This window comes from Notolepis coatsorum, assembly GCF_963971535.1.
Source record: "Notolepis coatsorum genome assembly, chromosome: 2".
In the NCBI taxonomy this organism is placed as follows: Eukaryota; Metazoa; Chordata; class Actinopteri; order Aulopiformes; family Paralepididae; genus Notolepis; species Notolepis coatsorum.
In genome coordinates, this window is record NC_140166.1 from 54,807,195 (window position 1) to 54,827,215 (window position 20,021).

The window sequence follows — 20,021 nt, forward strand, 5'->3', positions numbered from 1 at the left end:
CAATTTTACACTTAGGGCCTACTGTATATTCTGTATATTTTTACTGTTTATTTTATATTAGAATGTAACATAGGAAATTTATATCCCGGACCATATTTTATTCTTAGGCTTATTTTTATTCTTATTCGTGACATTTTGTTTTTGTCTACCTAAAATTTCCCTCTGGATGAATAAAACATTAAGCATCTATACAGTAAGTAAAGGTTTACTTAATGCCGCTTCCTTCCCTCCTTCCCTCCTCTGCAGCCGTGGTGCTTCCCAAGGCGGAGAAGCTGCTGAAGGTCAGCATCCAGCCCTACATCGGCTCCATCCTGGACGCCCTGATGGAGCCCACCAGCCGGGGCTTCATGGAGGTCCGAGACGTCTTCTTCAGGGAGCTGGTGGACATGAGCAAGAACACACTCAACCACGGCTCCAAGGAGACCATGGCAGAGGTGAGGGAGGAGGGAAGGAAGGATGGATGGAATGGAAGGGATGGAAGGGAAGGAGGGAGGGATGGAAGGGAAGGTGGGATGGAAGGAAAGGAGGGAGGGATGGGATGGAAGGAGGGATCGAAGGGAAGGAGGGATGGAGGGAAGGAGGGAGAGATGGAAGGATGGATGGAAGGGAAGGAGGGATGGGAGGGGGCAATTATCAGTCTATAATACAAAACCTTTTAATCCTTTCACTACCACACTACAGAAGGTTAACCTTTCACTACCACACTACAGACGGTTAATCCTTTCACTACCACACTACATACGGTTAATCCTTTCACTACCACACTATAGAAGGTTAACCTTTCACTACCGCACTACAGAAGGTTAACCTTTCACTACCGCACTACAGAAGGTTAACCTTTCACTACCACACTACAGAAGGTTAACCTTTCACTACCACACTACAGAAGGTTAACCTTTCACTACCACACTACAGACGGTTAACCTTTCACTACCACACTACAGACGGTTAACCTTTCACTGCCACACTACAGAAGGTTAACCTTTCACTACCACACTACAGAAGGTTGACCCTTTCACTACCACACTATAGAAGGTTAACCCTTTCACTACCACACTACAGAAGGTTAACCTTTCACTACCACACTACAGAAGGTTAACCCTTTCACTACCACACTACAGAAGGTTAACCTTTCACTACCACACTACAGACGGTTAACCTTTCACTGCCACACTACAGAAGGTTAACCTTTCACTACCACACTACAGAAGGTTGACCCTTTCACTACCACACTATAGAAGGTTAACCCTTTCACTACCACACTACAGAAGGTTAACCTTTCACTACCACACTACAGAAGGTTAACCTTTCACTACCACACTATAGAAGGTTAACCCTTTCACTACCACACTACAGAAGGTTAACCTTTCACTACCACACTACAGAAGGTTAACCTTTCACTACCACACTACAGAAGGTTAACCTTTCACTACCACACTACAGAAGGTTAGTCAGTGAATACAGTCAATACACCTTCTGTATTGTCTCAGTGAAAGGGTTAACCATTTGGTAGTGTGGTAGTGAAAGGCTTAATGGTTCCGTCCTCTCTCCTCCTCAACCTCTTCCTCTCCCTCCTGATAGTATAAAACTGAGTTATTTGGATTGATATGATGAGCCAGCTGGACAGAAACTCAGGAAACAAATGTGAAGTCAATCGATGGTATTTATTGACAGGAACACACGGAGAACGAGGAACAGTCCTGGAGACCACAGCCCTCCATGGGGGCTGCAAGGCTTCAGAATGACAAACACATCATGGCTTAAATACTATGTGGGTTCCAAATTTAGCGAGCCACTGGTTAATAAATGGATGATCAGGCTTGGTCGTATATGGTCATATGTGGGGTTATATGTGAGCTGTTGCTGAATCTGATATTACGTCCATTTTTGATCCTCCTCAGTGGCCTGTGGCCGGATACAGCCATGCGTTAGGTCACACAGGTCACACAGGTCAATGTATTTCTAGGTGCCTGCCTGGCACATTACAGGGACCTATGTACTCATGGTGACCAGAGGAGCTGGATGTAAAATATTAGACCGTAATGATGAACTGAAAATACCTATCACTCCCTTTCTCCTCTACCGCTCCATTCTCTCTCCTTCTCCTTTCTTTCTCTCTCGCCCTCGTTCTCTCTCTCCCTTTCTCCTCTCAGCACATGGAGAAGATCTCCATGCTGGCATTCCACCCCGTGAAGATGCAGAGCTGCTACCAGCAGGTGGAGCTCCTGAGTCTGGACGGGCTGCAGCAGAGGTTCGACGTCTCCAGTCCCTCCGTGTTCGTCCAGAGAGCCCAGATCCTGATGAGGGAGGTGAGGCGTTAACATTTTCATGTCCAAAATGTCCAAAAGGAACAGAATATAATGGAATGGTACAATTTTAAAGGAACACTCCAACATTTGGGGAAATTAGCTTTACCGTCTTCTCCAGAGAGAGACAAGAAGATTGATACCAGTTTCCTCTCTGGTATCTATCTTCTTGTCTCTCTCTGGAGAAGACTGTAAGCTAATTTCCCAAAATGTTGGCGTGTTCCTTTTAAGTGTTGACGGTCTTTCCTCAGCAGCTCAAAAACTCTGACATTACCCACCCCCCCCCCCCCGCCCCCCGCACACTAATTCCAAAGTTCTTTCAGTAAAATATGTTTATGGTTTACTTCAAATCTCATATTTTACAAATCTCTCAGCGGACTGTTTATATATTAATAAGTTGGAAGTATTCAGCATTCATTTGAATTCCCTGACCATGGCGTACCAAAAACATTCCCTCCGGGTCTGTTGTTGTGGTCTGTGGCTCTGCTGTTTGTACTGAAAACCCTTTAAAGCCTGGGTGTTTCGTGACTGTTGTGGTTGGAGCGTAGCAAGCGCCCTCGGGTCAGTTAGTGGGCCGGGCTACGGTCGGCTGTAATGAGCTGGTTTGTCTCCGCTTTGACAGGCTGTGCAGGAAGAAATCCAAGAGTCAGGCATTCAGGCCTTCGCCGCCCCCCTGCTGAGAGTCACATTGCCGGGACTTTCTCAATAGTGCCTGGAGCCAGCAGGGGGCTCCAGCTTCTTAGATGGAAACCTTGGTCATCCAGAGTTCAAACGCAAACATGTGTCACAGGCTGTTTATAAAACCAAGTGTTTGAGACTGTGTCCCCTCAGGCGATCTAGTTTTAGAGTTTTGAGAGGGGTTGGGACATGGTTCAGCTTGTATACAGAGAGCGATCTGCAACTACACTGGGACTGTTTGGGAGGAGAGCGCCCTCCTGTGGTGATTTTAGATTTAGCTGGAACTCGGTCAGTCCCAACATGACCTTTTGAGATGGGGCCTAGTGTGTTCAGTGATACTGTTGTCATTATGTCTGATGACTGTGTCATCAACTTGTGGACGTTTTTGTGGTCATTACACTTTTAAATTAACTGAAGATAAAAGATAACCCTACATTTGGATTCACTGTTTACCAACCCTTAATGTGTGTGTGTGTATGTGTATATATAATCTGTACAAATTCTCACATTCGTATGTTTCTTTTTGTATGTGTTACTTTATGGTTTATGGTGGCTGTAAAGTCCAATGCACACGGTGGGGGATTTTTGCCAGGTGACCGATTTTTTAAGCCAGGTGACCGATAGAATGTTATCGCTTCCATTGTTATGAATGAGAGAACCCACACAGCAGGAGATTTTCGAGCGACAATCGCGCAGCAAGTTCTGTCGTCCGGCTAAATATCGCCTCAATCCTATTTTTTTTACGCAGACAGGCGACACAGCAAGGACAATGAGGAAATAACATGACTTCTACTGGTGTATCATTTGTAATATAAATAAATGTATCAATACATTCATTGATCAAGAACCTACGTATTATTACCATGCTATTTATGTTAATTAATAAACTAAGTTAGTTATTAATTTATATGTGCTGCTTAATATAGCCTACATTAACGAATTTGTCTTATCGATACTCTCATCAATCGACAATCATGACATTGCATTACTGCTGATCAGCACGCCGGTAGACCATTGCTGTACGAATAGGACGAGCCGCGGTGAGTCACGCTATCCCTTCCAGAAGCTTTGTGGTCCGGCCGTGAACTTTCCATAAATCCATTTAGTTAGATCCAGCACTGAATGCATTTTGTGATCATGATACATTTTCAACGACGACAACAACTAGCGTTAGTTATTTCCTGGTTGATTCGGGACGTGATGTCACACGAATGCCATGTTCGCTCAGCCAATAGACGATTCGTTTTATTAGGTTGTAAAAGCATTAGGTTGTGCTTTGGACTTGAACTACCGTGCTGCACCGAAACAATTACCACCAACACTGTTGCCATGGAGATAATAAAGCATCTTGTGTTTGTGGACAGCAAATGGACGATGCGGTGTACACCTTTGAGCAGATCCTGCATCAGAGTCTGGAGGGTCAGGGCACCGATGGGCCGTGTAAGATCATCCAGCGTTGTCAAGACCGCGTCATCAAGGTACAGCTGCCAGCAAAGCGTTCTTCTTATGGATGCAGTCAAAGAACCATCATGTTGTCTCGCTCATGACTTTTATTTATAAAATTTTCTTTTTATATCTGCACTAGGGCTGTCAAAGTGAATGCTTTAATTTTGGAGATTAATTTAAATGATTTAAAGCGTTAAATAAAATGTATCTAGATTAATCTATGGAGTGAAACATTTTCAACGTTCTGAACTTTCAGCAGTATCTTTGCTTTTTTTTTTGCATTGCCTCCTTTTTGAAAACCATCTGACATGAAGATGGAACACATTTTTGTTGTCAATATGATTTATATTACTGGTAGTTCATACAAGACATTATCATTTGTGTTTCTTTGTGTTGATTCTACATTAATTCCATGATTTTACTCAAGTAAATATCTGTTACAAGCTTCGGTCTTAAGTACAAAAATGTGATTAATCATGATTAATTTATTGATACATTTATATTAAATACAGAAAATTGTGCGATTTAATTAGTAAACAATTTTTGTATCTATTGACCTCACTAATCTGCACAATTCATGTTTAGAGCACGAAACAATTCACTCCCGGGTAACATCCAAAACATTTTCTGTGATAGAGAGGGGGGGGGGGGGGGGCGGGGTTACAATTTAAGAGGAGAGTCTAACTTCAAGAAACGGGCTGTTCATTCAACAATGAATGAAGAGTATGTGTATTTCAGTTTGTGGAGTGAATCTGTGGAATGGTTTGAATGTGGAATTCAAACAAAGCACAAATATACATATATATATACAAAAAATATATATATATCTCGGAGGTATATGGATAAGGAGGCGTTGTGTTGACCGCTTGAGCCCTGGCGTCCCTGTAGTGCTCGGCGGGATTATCATTAGTATTATTACTGATATTTTCTTTTCATAGTGTGGAAATTTGGGTTGTATGCAAATGAGCTAATATGAGTTGCAGATAATAGAATAGAGTGTGAAGGGGGTATAGGAATACATACATTTACACTTCATCCTACTTCTTTTCGAACATTACTGTTTTGCTTGTTTGTTTTTTAATCTATTACTTTATTGTTTTATATATATATTTTTTTTTATTTAATTCGTTTTTAATTTATGTTCGAAATAAACTCACTCATTCGTATCTGCAGAAATTCGACTACGACAGCAGCACCGTGCGGAAGCGTTTCTTCAGAGAGGCTCTCCTCCAGATCTTCATCCCGTACATGCTGAAGCAGCTCACTCCAGCCTGTGGCTCGGTACGTCTCTCTCCACACATTCTCATTGCTGTCGTTCGTGAGTAAAGCACAGACGGCGTGTCTAAATCCACCTTGAACCGTGTGTTTATTTACTGTTTATTAAAAAAGATCCCCATTAGCTGATGCCAATGGCACTAGCTAGCTAGTCTTCCTGGGGTCTGAAGTCCCACATATTGAATATCTACACATACAAATATACACACACACACACACACACATATATACATGTACTGCATACACATACACACACATACATATACATATATACACACCATATTATACGTACATACTTCACCGTTTCCTGTCCAACTCACATGCTACCCCCCTCCCCCACCACCGTTTCCTGTCTAACTCACATGCTACCCCCCCTCCAGGACTTGCCGCGCTTCCAGGAGCTGATCTTCGAGGACTTCTCCCGCTTCATCCTGGTGGAGAGCATCTTCGAGGAGGTGGTGCTGCACTCCGTCATGAAGGACATCATGCAGGGTCAGTCATTCAGCCTATGACACTGTGACTTGTCTGTTCTGTTGGTACGCAGCACGGGTACTGCTGGTGGATCAAATCCGTATTGTATCGGGCTGAATCATAGCAACGCCAATAGTTTTTTTTCTACATTTTGCAAAGACGTTCAATTCTCTAATGGAGAAAATGGGATTATATCTAAAGTAATTTGTATATTGACCCCAAAGTGATGGTCTGAATCTTCTGTTCAGAACAACTATTGGATTGGATTGTTATTGTTAGCGAATGAAGGGGTATCAGTGCATCTCTCTCCCTACTCTGTACAAATGGAAGAAATGCCTATTTTGTTTGATGTACTTTCATATCAAACCTCCTTCCTGTATCCCTGCCCTCCCATTGGTTCCAAACCTCCTCTTCCTGTATCCCTGCCCTCCCATTGGTTCCAAACCTCCTCTTCCTGTATCCCTGCCCTCCCATTGGTTCCAAACCTCCTCTTCCTGTATCCCTGCCCTCCCAAACCTCCTCTTCCTGTATCCCTGCCCTCCCAAACCTCCTCTTCCTGTATCCCTGCCCTCCCAAACCTCCTCTTCCTGTATCCCTGCCCTCCCAAACCTCCTCTTCCTGTATCCCTGCCCTCCCAAACCTCCTCTTCCTGTATCCCTGCCCTCCCATTGGTTTGATGTGCTTTCATACCAACCCTCCTCTTCCTGTATCCCTGCGCTCCCAGCGGTGAAGGAGGCGGCGGTCCAGAGGAGACACAACCTGTACAGGGACAGCATCGTGCTCAACACCAGCGACCCCAACCTGCACCTCCTGGGAGAGAAACCTGCCATCGACTGGGCCGGCGAGTATGGGACCCGGGCGGAGGAGGAGGAGGCGGAGAAGGACGTGGAGGAGGGTGAGGAGGCCCAGAAGAGGAGGAGGATGAAGCAGGTGGTGTCCATGATCCAGGTGGAGGACGGTTCTGTCCTGTGTAACGAGTCGAGCATCGAGGAGCCCTCTGTGGACCCAGAGGAGAGAGGAGGCGGATCTTCCCCCGGCGGTCAAGTAGACGAGCTCGCCCAGATCCAGAACGCCCCCGCCCTGACGAATGGTTCAGTCCCAAAGGGAGGGGATGCAGGTCCAGTAGCCCCCTCTGTGGTTGCCGTCGCCCAGGGAGCGGATCCTCCCAAAGAGAGCCCGGTGCGTGACCCAGAGGGCGGCGCAGCCAGGCGGAGTGCCATACAGGAGGAGACGAAGAGCGCTGTAGAGGGAGAGGACGGCCAGACGGCGACAGAAGGAGCAAAAGGGCAAGCTCTACCCTCAAACCAGGAAGTGACGGCACAGACGGAGGAAGTGACTGCTCACAAAGAGGAAGTGACGGCACCGGCAGCAGAGGAAGTGACTGCACCGGCAGCAGAGGAAGTGACTGCACCGGCAGCAGAGGAAGTGACTGCACCAGCAGCACTAGCAGCGGAAGTGACTGCACCAGCAGCACCAGCAGCGGAAGTGACTGCACCAGCAGCGGAAGTGACTGCACCGGCAGCAGAGGAAGTGACTGCACCGGCAGCAGAGGAAGTGACTGCACCAGCAGCAGAGGAAGTGACTGCACCAGCAGCAGAGGAAGTGACTGCACCAGCAGCGGAGGAAGTGACTGCACCAGCAGCACCAGCAGAGGAAGTGACTGCACCGGCAGCAGAGGAAGTGACTGCACCAGCAGCACCAGCAGAGGAAGTGACTGCACCGGCAGCAGAGGAAGTGACTGCACCAGCAGCACCAGCAGAGGAAGTGACTGCACCGGCAGCAGAGGAAGTGACTGCACCGGCAGCAGAGGAAGTGACTGCACCAGCAGCAGAGGAAGTGACTGCACCAGCAGCAGAGGAAGTGACTGCACCGGCAGCAGAGGAAGTGACTGCACCAGCAGCAACGGAAGTGACTGCACCAGCAGCACCAGCAGAGGAAGTGACGGCACCGGCAGCAGAGGAAGTGACTGCACCAGCAGCAGCGGAAGTGACTGCACCAGCAGCGGAGGAAGTGACTGCACCAGCAGCGGAGGAAGTGACGGCACCAGCAGCAGCGGAAGTGACTGCACCAGCAGAGGAAGTGACTGCACCAGCAGAGGAAGTGACTGCACCAGCAGCAGAGGAAGTGACTGCACCAGCAGCACCAGCAGAGGAAGTGACGGCACTGACTGAGGAAGTGTCTGCTCCCAAAGAGGAAGTGACTGCACCAACAGCACCGGCAGAGGAAGTGACAGCACTGACTGAGGAAGTGACTGCTCCCAAAGAGGAAGTGACTGCACCAACGGGGGAAGTGACGGCACCGGCAGAGGAAGTATCAGTGCCACCTCCTGTAGAGGAAGACGCAGCCCCATCCAGCCCAACAGACACACCACCGCACAGCCCCTCGTCAGCTCAGGAGAGCCCTGTGGAGAGTTCAGAGCTCTCCCCACCGTCCCCCACAGACAGCGGCTTCCAGTCCCCGACCCCCAGCGTGGTTACACGGCCAGCCGAGGGGCGCCACGGGTCGGCGACGGAGGCAGCTCCTGGCCCCCTCCCCCCAGTGACGGAGACGACCGTGACGCCCAGTGACTCTGAGACCGGGGAGAAGGACTTGAGCAAGGCAGCTGCAGCCGGTGAAAATTGATTCTCATTTTGCTATCTATTTTGTCTTAATCTTGCAATTTTTTTTTATCACAGACTATTTCATTCATAGGAGTCATCTTTAGTTGATCTGTGAACCTGGTTTTCGGCACACTAGGCATTCGGCACATTGTCCGCCCCAATTTGAGAACATTATGAGCAATGTATTCACGGAGCAAGGGGCTCAGATGCTGTCGTAGCCGCGCCCTTTTTTTATTATTATTTTTTTTATACTTTAACATGCCACATCCACATTCCACCTGACTTCAGCTAAGCATTCCATCCTCGTGATTATTGAGGATTATTTCATGCTTTTATTTTGCACTCACACGGTGGGAAAATGAGCACAAGGAAAGACCTAAGTGTCCTTTATTATGGTGTATTGTAAATATGTAGTAAGTTAAAAGAACGGCCCACTTCAGGTGTGTGTGTGTGTGTGTGTGTGCGTGTGTGTGTTGTGGTGAGGAATTCTAAGTTGAAGTCTGATCAGCCTTGGCTTGTGTTACCGTGTCGCCTGCTCTTCTGCATCATCGCTCGTCTCTTTCAGCTGCTGCTGCTCTGGGTCTTCATTATAAGACCCCCAGCGACCGGATTAACCCTTTCACTACCACCACTACAGACGGTTAACCCTTTTACTACCACCACTACAGACGGTTATGAAAGGGTTAACCTTCGCTGTAGTGTGGTTGTGAAAGGGTTAACCCGTTTGGTAGTGTGGTAGTGAAAGGGTTGATGATAATAACACTAATAACGTGACTGTTAGTAGAAATTATTACATGACATATTAGTTACACAGAACTGTATTTCCCCCAAGTTTAGAAAATATGTCCCCCAAGTATATGAAATGTCTTTATTTTCCCATTTCTTTTTCTATCGAACATAAACGACAATCCGTGAAATACATTGATGCACAATACTGCTGTCTCAAGATTTGACAATTTCTTGTGTATTGATGGGAATAACACGATTTAGATGAGGTTATCCCTTAACAAAGAAAGCGTATGTATAATTATGTATAAATGCTATTATAGCTGAACTTGTGGTCACTTTCACTACCTTTCTTTCTTTTTTTACTTTTCTTTTTCAATTTTCTTTTATATATATATATATATATATATATATATATTTAGTCTCATCAGTGCCTTAGTATGTATGTCTTCCCCCGTTTTATTTATTGTTTTTTTTGCACTTTGTATTGTGTCCTTGTCTCCTTCACCTATCTGTTTTTGGGGAGTAATTTAGATGTATTTTACTGTGTGATATTAATGACTATCGATTAAATACATAATTTGTGTCTCAGTGTATTTTATTTTTTTTATGTTAAGAATAATATGGTGCGTTGGGGCCCAGTGCCCACATCCATTTTGTCATCCGTCAGATTATAAACCCAAACCTAGCTGTGAGTCAGAACCCTTTCACTACCACACTACCAAATGGTTAACGCTTTCACTACCACACTACCAAATGGTTAACCCTTTCACTGCCACATGACAAAGGGTTAACCATTTCACTGACAATACAGCAGGTTAACCCTTTAACTGCCACACGACAGAAGGTTAACCCTTTCACTACCACTCTACAGAAGGTTAACCCTTTCACAACCACACTACAGAACCTTCTGTAGTGCGGTAGTGAAAGGTTAACCTGTAGTGTGGCAGTGAAAGGTTAACCTTCTGTAGTGTGGTAGTGAAAGGTTAACCTTCTGTAGTGTGGTAGTGAAAGGGTTAACCTTCTGTAGTGTGGTAGTGAAAGGGTTAACCTTCTGTAGTGTGGTAGTGAAAGGTTAATCTTCTGTAGTGTGGTAGTGAAAGGGTTAACCTTCTGTAGTGTGGTAGTGAAAGGTTAACCTTCTGTAGTGTGGCAGTGAAAGGGTTAATTCTATAATAGGTTTCAAGTTTGTTGGCTGTAGGCTACTTAAAGGGGAATGCCACCCAGTTTAAGAATTCCTATGTTCTTCCTGTGCCCCAGGACAGTTGAGTCAGTATGTTCTTCCTGTGCCCCAGGACAGTTGAGTCAGTATGTTCTTCCTGTGCCCCAGGACAGTTCAGTCAGTATGTTCTTCCTGTGCCCCAGGACAGTTGAGTTGATATTTGTGAAAACACAGCACTCTCCTGAAGCTGAAAATACTGACTCGACTGTCCTGGGACACGAGAGATGGATGTTAAGAGGAGGTTTCAGAGAAGAGGATGAGAAAGAAGCTGGATGCTATCCTGGAGAACCCCTCCCACCCCCTCGATGAGGAGCACGTTCAGCCATAGACTCAACCCCCCCTCCCCTCGACACACCATAAATGACTGCACCAGCAGCAGAGGAAGTGACTGCACCAGCAGCAGAGGAAGTGACTGCACCAGCAGCAGAGGAAGTGACTGCACCAGCAGCAGAGGAAGTGACTGCACCAGCAGCGGAGGAAGTGACTGCACCAGCAACAAACTTGAAACCTATTATAGAATTAACCCTTTCACTGCCACACTACAGAAGGTTAACCTTTCACTACCACACTACAGAAGGTTAACCCTTTCACTACCACACTACAGAAGATTAACCTTTCACTACCACACTACAGAAGGTTAACCCTTTCACTACCACACTACAGAAGGTTAACCCTTTCACTACCACACTACAGAAGGTTAACCCTTTCACTACCACTCTACAGCAGGTTAACCCTTTCACAACCACACTACAGAACATTCTGTAGTGCGGTAGTGAAAGGTTAACCTGTAGTGTGGCAGTGAAAGGTTAACCTTCTGTAGTGTGGTAGTGAAAGGGTTAACCTTCTGTAGTGTGGTAGTGAAAGGGTTAACCTTCTGTAGTGTGGTAGTGAAAGGTTAATCTTCTGTAGTGTGGTAGTGAAAGGGTTAACCTTCTGTAGTGTGGTAGTGAAAGGTTAACCTTCTGTAGTGTGGCAGTGAAAGGGTTAATTCTATAATAGGTTTCAAGTTTGTTGGCTGTAGGCTACTTAAAGGGGAATGCCACCCAGTTTAAGAATTCCTATGTTCTTCCTGTGCCCCAGGCAGTGGTGCAGTGGCAAATTGACAGTAGGTCAAACGCTCCACGCGCGTGCGCGCGCATACACAGTTTTTTTTGGCTGCTCTCGTCCTGCAGCTGGATACTATTGCCTCACAGCGCGGCCGTCAGCGCGCGGCCCAGAGAGCGCCGCTGGCTCTGCGGCTCTGCAGCTGCATGCTTCTCCGGGAGTCCGGTTGGATAATGCCATGTAAAAAGCGATTGCGCGTACTTCAGCCTCAGTGACCGAGGTATAACGCCGTTATACCGAGTTATACCAGCACTGCACCACTGGCCCCAGGACAGTTGAGTCAGTATGTTCTTCCTGTGCCCCAGGACAGTTGAGTCAGTATGTTCTTCCTGTGCCCCAGGACAGTTCAGTCAGTATGTTCTTCCTGTGCCCCAGGACAGTTGAGTTGATATTTGTGAAAACACAGCACTCTCCTGAAGCTGAAAATACTGACTCGACTGTCCTGGGACACGAGAGATGGATGTTAAGAGGAGGTTTCAGAGAAGAGGATGAGAAAGAAGCTGGATGCTATCCTGGAGAACCCCTCCCACCCCCTCGATGAGGAGCACGTTCAGCCATAGACTCAACCCCCCCTCCCCTCGACACACCATAAATCACCTTGGTCAGTCCTTCGTGCCAGTAGCCATCAGGCGGCTCCACAGCCCTGGGCGAGGACTGACTTGGCCGACGGCTGGGGAACTAACCGGGGAACTTGAGAACGGTTTGACTCTTCACCACTGAGCCTGCATGCACTGGCACAGCTTGCATAAGGACTTGCACACCGCTCATTCATTTTTTTTTTTTTTTATCCACTTTTTCTCCCATTTTTCTATATTTTTCTCCCATCCCAATTTCGTATCATCCAATTCAACCCTCCCCTGTCACGAACGCTGTTTCTTGCCTCCCACAAGCCGGCTGCAATGTGGACTAAGTCATACATAGCACAAGTCCCCTCCGGTACTTGAGGTAACAGCAGTCGCATCTTTTCACCTGCGCAGCTCGATCTCTCAGTGTCGAGGAGTAACGCGTGGGAGGCTCACGCTGCCCCCGACACTTCCTGATTCTACTGCGCAGGCGCACCAACCGATTTGTAGGAGTCGCTTGTTCACAACGTTCCACACCGCTCATTCATTTACTAGCACCTTGCATCTTATTTGTATACACATATTGATAACCTGCTGTATCTGTTTGTATACCACGGCAGACTGACTCAGTACATTAGTAGACTTTGTTAGCTATATATATTAATTGCACATGGGGTTGATTTTAGGATATAATCTGTATGATACCGGGGGGGGGGGGGGGGGGGGGGCGGTACATGCGTTTTTTTTTTTATATATATCTTTATTCCGAACATGTCAATCAATCAATCAAATTTATTTATATAGCACGTTTAAACATGACACTTGTCAACCAAAGTGCTTCGCATAGCTAAGCTAAGAACAAAAAAGTATAAAATAAACAGAAAAAGACAATCAACGGATAGACAAAGGAAAAACATATACAGAACAACATGTCAACAAGTAAGGCAAGAGTCAAAGTGAGTCAGGGAAGGCCAGGCAATATAGGTGGGTTTTGAGTTTTGATTTAAAAGACTCGATGGAGGGGGCAGATTTAATGGACATGGGGATGCTGTTCCAGAGGTCAGGGGCTGCAACCGCAAAAGCACGCCCCCCCCTAGACTTGAAGTTAGCCCTACGGGTGGTTAAGAGACCCTTGTCAGCCGATCTGAGGGTCCTGGCGTTGGTATAGGGGGTGAGGAGGTCTGCTAGGTAAGCAGGGGCCTTACCATTTAGGGCTTTGTAAACCAATAAAAGGACCTTGAAGTCTATTCTAAAGTGCACCGGGAGCCAGTGGAGGGAGGCAAGTACAGGGGTGATGTGAGCTCTCTTCCGGGTACCTGTGAGCAGTGTAGCGGCAGCGTTTATTTATGTAAATAAATAAATACAAACAATAACTCACCATTATTGTTTTTATGGGGGAAAAAATTCTATTCATATTTTATCTGGTTCTTTGTCTTTTATGCATAGATATATTTTTATTCTCATATATTTGTATTGTAATTTTTATTACTGTGCCTTCCCTCCCCCTTCCCTGTGCTGCCATGACCCCTGCATTTCCCCAAGGGGATTAATAAAGGAACAAGTTATCTTATGTTATGTGTGAATTATTCAAATGGGTGGCATTTCCCTTTAACGAGGTTGTACAACCATCAGGCTTCACGTGAACCACCATGAACACATGAATGATCTTCATTGGTGGCCCACAGTTTATTTGTACACGCGTTTGACATGTATCACGTGGTAATGAATATGCAAAATATAATTGTATAGAAGAACGTTGTGAATTATGTTTTTTTTCTTTAATTTCATCGTTTGATAATGGACCGTTATGTAATAACCTGCGTGACAGAATAACTAATCGTCAGTAAACTACTTTCTTTTTCACACTTCCTAACACACAAAAATTTACTCCAGCTGTTAACCCTTTCAGGGGTTAAACCCCTTTCACTGTGACAATACAGAAGATTAAACCTGTTCACTGCCACACTACCAAAGGGTTAACCATTTCACAACCACACTACAGAAGGTTAACCCTTTCACTACCTCTAGTGTGGTATTAGTGAAAGGTTAACCTTCTGAATTAATGAAAACTTTATTTAACAGATTGCAGAATGGGTACAGTACGGCTCAATACATACAATTGTTAAGGTGATGCAGACCAGAGAAAGACGTTTGTCTTGTTTACATCAGGGTCCCCCATTTTCAATTCATAGTGACATTTATGACATACACAACATACATGACATTTATGGCATAGGGACATACATGACATACAGGTATATAGTACTGTTACATTTGTGACATATACAGTATGATATGCAAATATACACACATATACAGTTGTTACCCATAGATCCTGACAGAGTATATACATATGATGGGGAGGAGACTGTACATTAGGAGGGGGTGGGTGGGTGGGAGAGAAATATACATACGGTGGTGAGGAGACTACATTAGGAGGGGGTGGGAGAGAAATATACATACGGTGGGGAGAGAATATATACATACGGAGGGGAGGAGACTGTCTATTAGGAGGGGGTGGGGGGGTTTGGACATTTACGGTGGCCAGTTTCTAATTGCAGCCTCCCGTAGGTGCTCTTTTAGAGCGGTTTTGAATGTGGGTAGGGATTCACATTCCTTTACAGCTTTGGGTAGGGCGTTCCACATTGATGTGGCATATGTTGACAGAGTCACTTATGGGGCGACAATAAGTTGGTCATGACGACAAGGTCTTCTCACTTAGCCATTAACCGGCGTGGTTTATTATCACATTGCATACTAGCAGTACATGAGACCTTCTCTCAGTGAGAGGTAGATGGGAAAGAGACAGAGGGGGAGTTAACATCTCCTTTTATACCTTTAACCTGGCACCAGCATTAATAGCTCCGCCTATAGCGCCCTTTGGTGCTTTGGTACCATGAGGTGCAAGCATAGTCGTAGTACCCTTGAATGAGTGCTCCTGCCAGAGTCTTCAGGGTATTCTTGTTTACCAGAGAGGAGATCCGGTACAAGAATCTAGTTCGTTGGTTGACTTTTTTTATTACCTTGGATGCCATTTTGTCACAGGAAAGATTTGCCTCTAGGATGGAACCCAGGTATGTAATTTGATCTTTCCTTGTGACAATATTGTCACCCACTGTAACTGAGGAGCCGTCGGTCTTGCTGAGTTTGTTATTTGATCCGAAGAGAATGGACTCTGTTTTACCCAAGTGTACTGATAGTTTGTTATCAGCGAGCCAGGCAGTGGCGGCTCGCCACTAGGGGCGCTGGGGCGCCGCCCCCCCCTGGTTGAGAGCAATGAGAGAGTAGGAGAAGAAGAACTTGTGTTTTTTTATTTTAGATATTTTGAAGGCTTGAAGCCCTAAAAATAAAATAAACATGTTTAAAATGAATAATAATTACTATTAAAATGCACAATAACGTTAATATAGCAATAAATATAGTATAAATCATTGTTTTTTGCATGCTATTCTAATCTCCTCCCCCTCGTTTGTGATTGACGTCAGTCTGAATCCGGGACATCCAGGGCGCTAGACAAAATGCACTGAGTAGGCGTCACTGCGCGCAAGCGGCCAATGTAATGAATCTAGTAAATACATTTTAGCATATCAATGGTCATAAATATGATCTGGGGGGGGGGGGCTGGGGGGGTCACGGTTTCTGGCGCTCTGGACAAGCAAGCACTGCAGACGCACTCTGTGTGTTCACTCGTCAGCAGTTGCATAAGACTTGCCTTGTTGCCTGGTTTCGGTTTATAGTTAGCTACCATGGATAATTCTGTTAACTTAAATCCATCAAAGCAACACCATTTGAAAGACAAGAAAAACTCAGATTGAAAGAACTTGGACCTGGTTATTATTATAATTTTTTTTTAAAGTGGATTAAGGCTTGTGGACAGCTGAATGTCTCGCCTCCTTCAACTCTTCTGATGGTAAGTCATATGTTTAATCTATGCAAGCCAGCCTTGGCTCTTTTAACAATATGCAAAATATGCTGTACTCATACTGAAGTTATTTTTGGTATATACTGTATACTAGGTCTTGTAACGATAGCTGGGATTCCACGTCATGCTGTGTGTGTGTGTGTGAGAGAGAGAGAGATAGAGGGGGATACTAATTAATTTCGCCGCAGGGGGGCATAATAACCAAGGACAATATAATGGTAACTTGTTTCAAATGACAAGATATACATAGGCGGCGGGTATATATAGGCTAGCGGGGGCTATGCCTACCCAGAATATTATGCTCGGAATCTTGAAATGTATATAATATGTGTGCAAGGCTGCTGGCTATTGTGTGTGTCTTGTGCTGCAGCCGGCTGGCCGAGGTGTCAACGACGAAGGTGTCAATCGGTGGCAGCGTTTAACATTCCAGGTACAGGCCGTAACCAATCACGCATAGGCTCAGGTTAAATAATGTAGCCAATCACATCATTCACATGATCATCCTGATCCCGCAGGCCGCAGTAAGCAACATCTGTGTTCTGAATTTCAGCCCGCCGATCGCTTTGTAGCGAACACCAGCGCACTATTTTGAGTCAAATTTCAAAAAGCAAAATACAGTATTTTTCCAAGACATAAACAAAGTAATTTAGAAGCTGCACCGGGCTGGCCCTGGGCATAACTACGGATCACCTGAGGCTGTATGTTGTTTTATCTTGCCATACAGGGCTTGCTCTAAGACAGGGGTCGGAAACCTATGGCTCGCGAGCCATATATGGCTCTTCTGGTGACAGCATATGGCTCCCAGAAATCTTTGAGTAAAAAAAATAAATGATTTTTTTTATTTTTTTTATTTTTATTTTTTAATACTTGTGATATTTCTTAATAATACTGTGTCATTTTAAAGTAAACAGAAATTAGTTTTGAAGATACAGCTAATAGTATCTGTAGCTGAAGATATAGCGAGCAGAGCTGGCGAGGGAACACAAGTGGACAGAAATAAAAAATCTTCAACCTGAAGACCAGCTGATTTTTTTTTTTTTTATCCACTTTTTCTCCCATTTTCTATATTTTCTCCCATCCCAATTTCGTATCATCCAATTCAACCCTCCCCTGTCACGAACGCTGTTTCTTGCCTCCCACAAGCCGGCTGCAATGTGGACTAAGTCATACATAGCACAAGTCCCCTCCGGTACTTGAGGTAACAGCAGTCGCATCTTTTCACCTGCGCAGCTCGATCTCTCAGTGGCGAGGAGTAACGTGTGGGAGGCTCACGCTGCCCCCGACACTTCCTGATTCTACTGCGCAGGCGCACCAACCGACCTGTAGGAGTCGCTGTCCACAACGCCCGATCCCCACCCATCAGTTTCCCACCCCCTAATACAGCCAATGTGTATTAGTATGGACGGCCAGCTAAACTGAAAGCAATGTGGAGCGCTAGGCTCGAACAGGCAAGTCCAGCGTCTCCGTCATTCGTGGCGAGCGCCTTGCCCACTACGCCACGTAGCCGCCCAAGACCAGCTGATTCTTAAAACTTGGAACGAGCTTCCTGTGACATACCACACAATGCAGCGTGAGTATTGCCGTATTGACCATGTTTGGCTCTACATATGCATGTGGGCAGTCATTCTCGCATATGAGGAACATTAAGACCAACCTACGCTCACGTTTAACTGATGGAAGCCTCAACGCCTGCATGAAACTCAACCTCACCACGTATGAACCAGATTACAAGGCCATCAGCAAAACCATGCAGCACCAAAAGTCGGATTAAAAGTAAGACATATTTAATTTATTATACGTTAAAAATACTATATGGCTCTCAATGAAATATATTTAGAAATATTTGGCTTTTATGGCTCTCCCAGTCAAAAAGGTTCCTGACCCCTGCTCTAAGAGGACATGATGAGAGTCCGAGTTCATCAAATCGTGGAAACTTTTTAGAGCTACTGTATGTACATTGTTTTCAAAGCATGATGAGATCTAAATTACGAAAAACTTTCACTTCATTGCAACTTGTGATTCAAGTTGTGAACGGTCTTTCTCACCAAGACGAAACGTCGCATTTATCTGCATTAAGGTAAGACAATGGTTAATATATTATTGGATGCCTTCATTTGAACACTTAATTTGCACTATATGAAATGAGTGGGGCTCGCTGTAGTAGCCTAGTAGTGTGTGTGTGTATATGAAATCAGAACCTGGACAGCATCATTTGCGTGCAACCCAAAAAAAAAGGAAAAAAAATTCGCGCTCTGCGCTAGGTCCATTCTAATAATAGCCAATAGCTTTCCCTAATGTCAAGCTCACCCGCCGCCTATGAAGATATACATCTGTGATTATTATTGGACGGATTCTGAATACGGGAGAGAGAGAGAGAGAGAGAGAGAGAGAGAGAGAGAGAGAGATAGAGAGAGAGAGAGAGAGAGAGAGAGAGAGAGAGAGAGAGAGAGAGAGAGAGAGAGAGAGAGAGAGTTTTGAGATCAGGGTGTGCGTGTTTGTGTAGGCGCTATTGGAAACCTGGCTGCATGGACTGTGATCATATATTGATTGATGGTGTGGTATATTTACGTTGAATTTCATAACTAAAATATAACCTTAGATTATTGTGGGATTCTGTAGGAATATACTACAATGGCAATGGTGATAGTAGGCTATACTCAGTGTGTGGTTTCGCCAATGCGTGCATGCGCGTGTTTGTGTGTGTGTGACATTGTGATACGTCCTCGGTACATGTTTGCAACATTTTTGGTATAGCGCCCCCCCTGGAGAAGAATTCACCAGCCGCCACTGGAGCCAGGTGCAGATTCTGCCGAGTTCCGCGCTGAGGGTTTTTTCAACCTGTAACTTGTTCTTGTCAGAGACCAGCAGGGCTGAGTCATCCACGAACAAGAACAAGTTGCAGTCACTGTAATGTGGTAGTGAAAGGGTTCAATCACACACACACATGACACACACACACACACACGCGTTATTTCTAAACCTAGCCGCATTTCTGGCAAGACGCTCTCTGATTGGCCGACGTCAGTTTCTACACTGGTTAAGCGTAGGCACTCTTCCGAAGTTGGTTAAGGTTAGAGTTTGTCTTAGAGCGTGACGGCAAGTTCTTTCAACGGTTAAGCTTAAGCTTAGGCACTCTTTCGAAGTTGGTTAAGGTTAGAGTTTTGTCTTAGAGCATGGCGATAGAACGCCAGGTAGTTTGCAGGCTGTTTGACGTGGAAATGGGCAAAGACACAGCTCGTCACCTGATGAATTGAAAATGGGGGACCCTGATGTAAACAAGACGAAAGTCTTTCTCTTGTCTGCATCCCCTTAACAATTGTGTGTATTGAGCTGTACTGTATTGTACCCATTCTGCAATCTGTTAATAAAGTTTTCAATCAATCAATCAATCAATCAATCAATCAATCAATCAATCAATCAATCAATCAATCAATCAATCAATCAGTCACGGATTGGGCAAACGCGCCAGTGGCCAATCAGAGAGCGTCAGTCAGTGCCAATCAGAGAGCGTCTGCCAGAAATGCGGCTAGGTTTAGAAATAACGCCACACACACACACACGCACACACACACAGTACACACACACACACACACACGGTAGCCTACAGGCAGAGTCGTGACGCCACAGCTGACGCCTCGCTCTCCCGCAGCAGCAGCAGCAGTGGAACCTCCTCTGTGTTTCTCTCCAAGCAGCACGTTGAGCAGCACA

The 20,021-nt window shown here is 45.4% G+C and overlaps 2 protein-coding genes across 2 annotated transcripts in view; both read left to right on the forward strand.

Moving 5' to 3' along the window:
- The window catches only part of niban2b (niban apoptosis regulator 2b), a 146,168-nt gene extending 136,080 nt beyond the window's left edge, over positions 1-10,088 (forward strand). Inside the window, exons 10-15 of the mRNA XM_084308151.1 lie at positions 247-434; positions 2,154-2,309; positions 4,349-4,462; positions 5,604-5,711; positions 6,086-6,197; positions 6,901-10,088. Coding sequence (XP_084164277.1) covers positions 247-434; positions 2,154-2,309; positions 4,349-4,462; positions 5,604-5,711; positions 6,086-6,197; positions 6,901-8,798 — 2,576 coding nt within the window. The 3' untranslated portion in view covers positions 8,799-10,088. The remainder of the gene's footprint in view (positions 1-246; positions 435-2,153; positions 2,310-4,348; positions 4,463-5,603; positions 5,712-6,085; positions 6,198-6,900) is intronic.
- Positions 10,089-11,084: 996 nt separating this feature from the next.
- Positions 11,085-20,021, forward strand: part of npdc1b (neural proliferation, differentiation and control, 1b) — a gene marked incomplete at its 5' end in the record, with an annotated part of 95,414 nt that continues 86,477 nt past the window's right edge. The window contains one exon of the mRNA XM_084308152.1: positions 11,085-11,204. Coding sequence (XP_084164278.1) covers positions 11,085-11,204 — 120 coding nt within the window. The remainder of the gene's footprint in view (positions 11,205-20,021) is intronic.